At 58.1% G+C, this 7,233-nt stretch overlaps 2 protein-coding genes across 2 annotated transcripts in view; one reads left to right on the top strand and one right to left on the bottom strand.

Annotated features, from left to right (window-relative positions):
• VOLCADRAFT_107778 (uncharacterized protein) overlaps nucleotides 1-2,495 on the top strand; it is a gene marked incomplete at its 5' end in the record, with an annotated part of 12,520 nt that extends 10,025 nt beyond the window's left edge. Inside the window, 3 exons of the mRNA XM_002957664.1 lie at nucleotides 89-412; nucleotides 609-778; nucleotides 1,274-2,495. Coding sequence (XP_002957710.1) covers nucleotides 89-412; nucleotides 609-778; nucleotides 1,274-2,106 — 1,327 coding nt within the window. The 3' untranslated portion in view covers nucleotides 2,107-2,495. The remainder of the gene's footprint in view (nucleotides 1-88; nucleotides 413-608; nucleotides 779-1,273) is intronic.
• Nucleotides 2,496-3,679: 1,184 nt separating this feature from the next.
• ift80 (intraflagellar transport protein IFT80) overlaps nucleotides 3,680-7,233 on the bottom strand; it is an 8,408-nt gene continuing 4,854 nt past the window's right edge. Inside the window, exons 9-13 of the mRNA XM_002957635.1 lie at nucleotides 7,050-7,208; nucleotides 6,548-6,775; nucleotides 5,811-6,125; nucleotides 5,372-5,512; nucleotides 3,680-4,960 (exon numbers count right to left, since the gene is read on the bottom strand). Of these exons, the coding sequence (XP_002957681.1) occupies nucleotides 4,649-4,960; nucleotides 5,372-5,512; nucleotides 5,811-6,125; nucleotides 6,548-6,775; nucleotides 7,050-7,208 (1,155 nt within the window). The 3' untranslated portion in view covers nucleotides 3,680-4,648. The remainder of the gene's footprint in view (nucleotides 4,961-5,371; nucleotides 5,513-5,810; nucleotides 6,126-6,547; nucleotides 6,776-7,049; nucleotides 7,209-7,233) is intronic.

Raw genomic sequence — 7,233 nt, 5'->3', positions numbered from 1 at the left:
GTCCCCCACCCTCCTCTCCCCAACCCAAAACACACACGTGCATGTCTATTTGTGTGTATGCACAACACACACGCACGCACACACACAGGCGCCACCCTCCCCCAAACGACACCAAGATGCAGGAGCTTCGGGAGGCGGCCGAGGCGGCCGGAGTGGAGCTGAATGTGTCGTCAGCCGCAGCCCTGCAGACCACCTTGAATGCGCTGCGGGCCAGTGCCCCCCCGCCCCCACCGCCGGCAGGAGAGGGGGAGGGGGAGGGGGAGGGGGGGAGAGAGGGCGGTGCGGGGTTGTTGTCTGCCGCCGCTCGCCACCGTCGCAAGGTGGAGCTGCTGGTGATGTTGGCCACCCGGCCCATGCAGCTTGCCAAGTACTTCAGCACGGGGAGCTTGGACGAGGCGCAATGGCTGTGGAGGTGAGGGGCGGGGAGGAGCAGGAGCAGGAGGGAGGGTGGGGACGGTCGCGGGTGCTCACATCATGACATTCTGTCTGTTTGATTTCCCGCTTCCCTTTCGGCCCCTCCTCCCTCATCTTACCCCCGCCCTCCGCCCTACTCGCCCTCCGCCCTACTCGCCCTCCTCCTCTCCGGCCCCCTTCCTCCTCTCTCTCAGGCACTATGCCCTGGCTATCGACCACTACACGCACTTCACCTCCCCCATTCGCCGCTACCCGGACGTGGTAGTGCACCGGCAGCTGGCGGCGGCGCTGGACGTGACCCAGGGGGGCTTGAGTGTGGAGGAGGCGGCCAGGAAGCACCGCCTGCTGGACCCGGCTCTGACAGGTGGAGGAGTGCTGCGGAGTGTGTGTGTGCGGAGAGTGTGTGTGGGGTGGGGGAAATGGGAATATAGATTTAGAGGATGGCCCAGGCAGGCGGGTAAGTTGGGGGTGGTGGAGGTTAGCTGTAAATTGATGTGTGTAATAGCTGATGAAACAGCGTGGGAAGACAAATCTTAATTAGCAAGTATTCAGCACGGCAGGAGTACCCCGGCTTAACCCCGGTCTGAATCTCAGTGCCGTCTCTTGCTATTTATTTATTCATGTTTTGCTGTAAGACCCTCCTAGAAGCATTCCTCACCCCCTCTCCGCTTTCCGCGCCTGTTTTTTGGACGTGAAAACTTACCCACGGCTTGCTAATTGTCACTTTTCGGTCATAACTCCACATATATCGATATGATGTATGTAATCTATACACGTGTACGGGTATTTCCCTATTTCCGCTTACCGTACCTTACCTTACCGTACCTTACCGTACCTTGGCCCCACCCCGACTGAACAGACCGTGTGGCGGAGCACTGCAACGAGCGCCGTCTGGCCGCCCGTGACGCCCAGGACGCCTCCCTGCGGCTCTACCTGTGTGTGCTGCTGGCCCGCCAGCCGCGTATTGTCCTGGGCACCGTCAACGGCCTGGGCGGAAACCTCTTCTTCTCCGCCTACCTCTCCGAGTTCGGGACCGAGGTCACGGTGGTGCTGGGCAAGACGGGTGTGCCGCTTACGGCGGAATGGAACCAGGGTGCCAAGGTGCTGACGCTGACCCGCGGGTCACAACCGCAGCTGGACGGCGGCGAGCTGCCGCAGGGCGCCGGCGCTCTCGGCCGGAAGCAACGCAGCCAAGGTGGTAGTGGTGCTGGTAGTGGTGGTGGGCGAGGTGGTGGGCGACGGGGTCAGCAGAGCCGGCAGGGCTCTGGTTCAGGTGGTGGTGGTGGTGGTAACGGTGGTGGTGGTAACGGTAGCAATAGTGATAGCAGTCTTAGTTTGGTTGAGTGGGTGGAATCGCTGCCTCCGGTTTGTAACCCGTACGGTTTGCAGCCGGTATCAGTTCCGCTGCACCTGCGCCAGTTCGACGACGTGCCGCTGCTGGTGACGGCGGAGTTGGTCGCGGGGGAGGCCCCCAGACTGGTGGCACGGATGTACCTGCGTGAGGCGGAGAGCGCCGTGGAGGAGAGCAGCAGGAGGAGGGGAGCGGAGGAGGAAGAGGCAGCTGCAGCCGGAGCAGCTGCTACAGCCGCGGAGGCGGTGGCGGAGGGGCCAGTGGTGGAGGAGACTGAGGGGGGTATTGGTACGGCGGTACGGCAGTCCATGGTGCCCTGGGACAATATGCTGATGGATTGAAGGGGGCCGTGTGGCTGCCCGCGTTCAGTGTGGGAGGGATAGACTTGCAGGGAGTTGTGTCTTTGCAGAGCGGTTAGCGCGTCGCATTCTTCTCTTGCCGTTTCTTTAATAAGAAGGCCATAACAGCTCTCAAAGTACCGCAGTACGGCAAGCAGGAGTAGCAGCAGCAGCAGCACAGGTTTTGCCTGAGATTGTTTTTCGTTGGCGGTTTAAACTGGCATTTGTATTAACAATGGTCACAGCGTGTTGTTGCTCTCTTTGCGCTTACTTCCATTTCGGACATGAGAGCAGGGAACAAGGAATGCGCAAGTTTCATTGCGCGCATACCTGTCATTGCGATTGACGCTGGTGTGAATTGTGTACGACTGTAGTACGCTGGCATGTACGATTTCACACGTCAGCTGGTACTTGGCAGCGACCGGAGAACAAGGGATATATTTCAGAGCATGTGCCTGAACGGCGCCGCCAGTTGGTGGGTGGGGGGAGGTGAGGTGAGGTAGTAAGGGAGGGGGCGCCGAATGGATGCGTATCTGTGGATGGATGGACGGATCGAGGACCGACGGACGGACGGACGGACAGTGAGACAAAATGTGTCGGGGCAAAACACGTGGCGGATTATGGGTGGAAGGGGTTCCCGGAAGGCAGGGGGCCCCTGGGGGGCTGTTTGAGGGAGGTCAGGCAGGTGATGCTCAGGAACCAGGAGAAGCGGGTGGACAGCAGCAGAACGTAAGTTAGACCGAACGATGGTAATGTAAGGCGTATTGGTAGGTAGAGTATTTTGTAAGGGATACGGGGTGGCACAGCCATGCGGGCAGGTGGCACAGCCATCGTGGAGGCGTTTTGAACACATCCGAACAAACTGAGTTCCCGAGGTCATAACCGGCAGAGAGCGTGTTGGGACCTTGGGGGGGGGTAAACACTCGCAGTCGTGAACGACGGGCGTCCCGTAGAGGGGCTTGCAAGGGTGAGTAGAGGGGATGGCTGGAGAGTTGGGAGCACTGCAGCGAGGCTGAAACCGTTTTACATGCAAAGGAATTTCGCAGTCGTATCTATCGCCTTGTTGTCTTCATAACCTTGATTTGCTGTACTTTAAAAGCTGTGACTGGGCAGGGGTGTCTAGCTGCCCGCGGCCTAAAGGATGCATGCGCAGCAGCCGCGCTGCCTGATTCAGCAACTAAACGACCTTCCGACAGTTTGACTGCCACATTACAAATGTTATAACAATATGGATGGAGGTCCTGCGAATGGAAAACTAAAACTCCAAAATGGCATGAGGGTTTTATGGGGTTTTAGGTAAATTTACAATAACATGTGTTTCCCCCTTTACTAGTGATCAAAGATTCGAGACAGTTCATGCTAAAAGCATCAATTTGAAATGCTAGCGGTTTGCTCGGGAAACTGTCTGAGCTACTAAGCCTAGTAAACGCGGTTGGCATCGCGCTCTGCACTCCGTGAATGCACAGACCCCAAAACGTGAGCTGTTGTTGAGGGTTCATCAGGGCTAATGTTTTACACCCTTAGGCTAACTAGCGCACTAGAGCAAGTCGACACCAAGGCGGAAGAGTTATCAGACCGTGTAACAAAAATTTCATTCACATAAAGGTCTTGTTCACACTGGACCCGAGTCTTCCGGTGCCGTACGGAATCAAGGTTTCCCACCGTACATGCGTTTCTATACAAACCGTTCCGCACGTAAGACGAGCCTCACCGCGCGTGCCACACACCATTGGAACCCCTTCTCTTACAGCCCGCCTACAATCTTCCCCCCCACCACTACTTTTCGACTAGCAAAGCGTATGCGCAGGCGCATTTAGAAGAAGCACTAAGCGAGGATTCGGTCACCTGATTTTACAGGCATGTCAGCTATGTACCTGCGACGCAATTCGTGTATGTACAAGGATGGCGGTGGATATCGTGCAAGGGGGGTCCACGCAATGTCTCTGCTGTGCCATACAACGCAGGCCCTGTCCTCACCCAGCGAACTTCATGAAAGACATCCCGTCACTTAGCCGCTGCCTTTCAAATAAAAGTTCTCTTCAAACGAGGAAGGGAAAAGCTGTCCGAAGGGAAGGGGCGTGTGCTAAGCCAAGATCGAGTCACCCCGCACCCGTTCCCCCTCGTCCCTCTTCAGGTCCGTTGAGCAGTATGCACAAGGACACAGCTTTTTATAAGATGATGACAACCCCGCCGCTGCCGCTGCGCCTCTGGGCCATGTCTACATGTCCGCCTGTCCGTCTGTGCGCACGTTCCCAGCTCTGCTTAGATGTATCGCTTGGCGCCAGGCCGCTGTGACTCCTTGACTCGCTCATCCGCGATCTTCTTCTTGACAGCCGCTGGGTCAACCACCACCTTCGTGGGAATTAAAGACGGGCCAAGGGGTCGGGGGTATGGATGGATGGATTGCGATTAGATGCATTGCGTCCACCAACAGAGGGGAACCACACCGGCATCCTCCGGCCCATGCATCCTTCGGCTTGCATTTAGTTCTTGTCCCTGCCCCGTTTCTTCCTTCATTGAGATCTTGCGCCTCCTAGTCGCCTGCTTATATCCCCATCCGCAATCTCCTTTCCTGCTCTTCGAACTCCATCACCTCAAAAGTTATCCCTTCTTTTGGTCTTGATCCCTCACCCTGCGCCCCACCGCCCGGCATCCCACGCCTCCACGGCTTTCTTACCGACTCGTTCATCTGCATGAATCGCGGAACTGTCTCCTGCTGCTTTGCGGCCCGCAGGAACTGCGCCCGGTACCACAACACTGTGTCCTGGTGCTGCTTATACTGCACTGCCAAGTCCAGCGCGCGCTCAAAGTTGAAGAGCTTGATATTAAGCTTGATGGCCCGGTACACCAGACCCGCCTGCGACCGACCAAGCCAGCCAACCAGCCGGGCAGCGCGAAGAGCAGGCGATTAAGAGTACGCAAACGTAACCCAGATGGGCGGCGAGGGAACAGCGGCTCCACGGCAAGTGCGGAGGCGAGGGCACAAAGCGAATGTGATATCAACTGGCTGCCAACCTGCCACACGGTGCCCACTCATTCGCGGCTTAACACCTAGCAGTTTAGTGCACATGTACATTCTTCCGCTATGGCGCCTTCTTCTCCAGTATGCGCGTGTGCACACCCTGTTATTTTGTATCACCGTCAGCCCCGCGCGGCTGCAACCTCTGGACCCGCAAACGCAGCCGCACAATAATCCCCTGCAACACCCCCCCCCGCCACCGTCGCCGCCTCCTTTCCTGCCGGCCTCCCCTCCTGCCGCCATCCCCACCTGCAACAGGACGGCCTCCGCCTCCTCGGGTCGATGGCGGTACAGCGCCAGCTCGGAATTGCGGCCCTCCTCCGTGGGGATGAGCTTCACCTTGCGCACAAAGTGCGTCTTGTCCACCTCGTCAATGGCTGCAAAGGCTGCCTGGGGCGAGAAGCGGGCACAAGCAGCAGTAGCCAGCCATTACGCGTGTCCATGATACAGCGCAAGCAGCTATCTACACCGTAAAAAGGATAGCATGTTACAGGACTTGAGGACTGGGCAGCCGTGGTTGCGTGTTTTGGCCCAGCAGGAAGTTGTGCAGGTTAGGGAAGAGTTGAAAACAGTATGAAAAGCAATGGAATTGTGCGATTGGGACAATGTTGGCAGCGCAGGTGCTAGTGAGAGCGGATGCATACGTAACGCAACGCACACACACACACACACACACACGCAAGCGCACCTCCGCTGTGTTGAGCTCCTTGGCCGCCATGGCCATCGCCGCCAGCGTGGCCCACATGGTTGGGTCCTTGATAAAGCGACACAGCCGCGTTGCCTTCTCCCACTGCTGCCGCCGTACCATGTCGTACAGTACGGCGGGGTACGGCGATGTGGCGGCAGACACGAGCACACCGTCGGACCGGCGCACCAGGCAGCGGTTGCCGGCAAACAGCTGGATCTGCGCGCTCTTGCCAAAGTCTGAGTCGGCCTTGGTGTAGCGTGTTTTGGTCAGCAGATCCTTGTCAACATACACCTCGGAGGGGTAGTACCACACACACTGGAGGAGCAGGAGGGCAAACGACAAGAATACAGCGGAGGAGAAAAATGTTAGGAAACCTAATAATAACAAGAAAGACGCGCAAAATACTGAACGGTATGGAAGCCGAAAGACCTCAAGCGATGGCGGCGCCACGGAACCATGGGACGGGCGTGCCGTACAGAGATGGAAAAGTACACGAGAGGGAGGTTGCGCCACATCCCTGGGGACAGGGGTTCGAGGGGTCTCTACGGGAGGTTGCGCCACTTGCCCCATACCAGCGAGTGGCGAAGTAAATTCACATCAATAGAAACCACTAATAACCTACCATATGGGCCGGCGTGACCCTGCCCCGCCGTTGGTCTACCCTCCCCGTCCGGTCCCGGTCCCAGCGCCGTGACGTGGGTGACCTAGAAAAAAGACACGCACACTCTCCGCCTTACCAGCCGCTGGTCCACCATCGCCGCCAACATCGCCGTGGTGTCGTGCCAGCGCGCCGAGTCGCACATGGCCGCCAGCTTGGCGATGTTGCGCTTCATGACCGGCAGCAGGTAAAGGTCCCGGTTGCGGTCAATGATGATGAGCTGGCGGTCGGCAATGGTGCCCGCCTGGCTCAGCGCAATCTCCTTCACCTCCAGCGTGTGGGACCACGGCTCACCCAGGGGCCGGCCCTGAGTGCAGAGAGGTGAGTGGGTGGCGGCGTGAAACCCTAAGTGAGCATGACACGAGGTGGTTAAGACCATAAAAACATGGAGCGAGGATGTACGTAAAAGGATAACAACAAAAGGAAGACAAGAAGATCAGCTCGACGCAGCCATGGGGCTGTGGATAAGTACAAATGTAAGCACAGGGACATGGGGTCCACGCCCCGCATCTTCCGCTTCCCTCCGTCGCGGCTCCCCCCCTCCAGCCCTCCTGAAAGAGAGAGCTCAGTGCACACCGGACCTGCGCCGTGTCGAAGAACCTGACGGTGGTCCCGGAGGCCTGCTGGTCCAGCACCGCAATCGTGTCGTTCGACAGGCTGATCATGTCGGCGTTCAGCAGCTCGGTGCGGAGGCCCTGGAAACGCGGGTTGCAGATCTGGCGGCCCTCGTACGTGTAGATCTGGATGCCAGTGGAGTTGTCCAAC

The sequence above is a fragment of the Volvox carteri genome (assembly GCF_000143455.1).
Source record: "Volvox carteri f. nagariensis unplaced genomic scaffold VOLCAscaffold_77, whole genome shotgun sequence".
Taxonomy (NCBI): Eukaryota; Viridiplantae; Chlorophyta; class Chlorophyceae; order Chlamydomonadales; family Volvocaceae; genus Volvox; species Volvox carteri.
The sequence above is the reverse complement of the archived record's forward strand: the minus strand, read 5'-3'. Positions and strand labels throughout refer to the sequence as shown.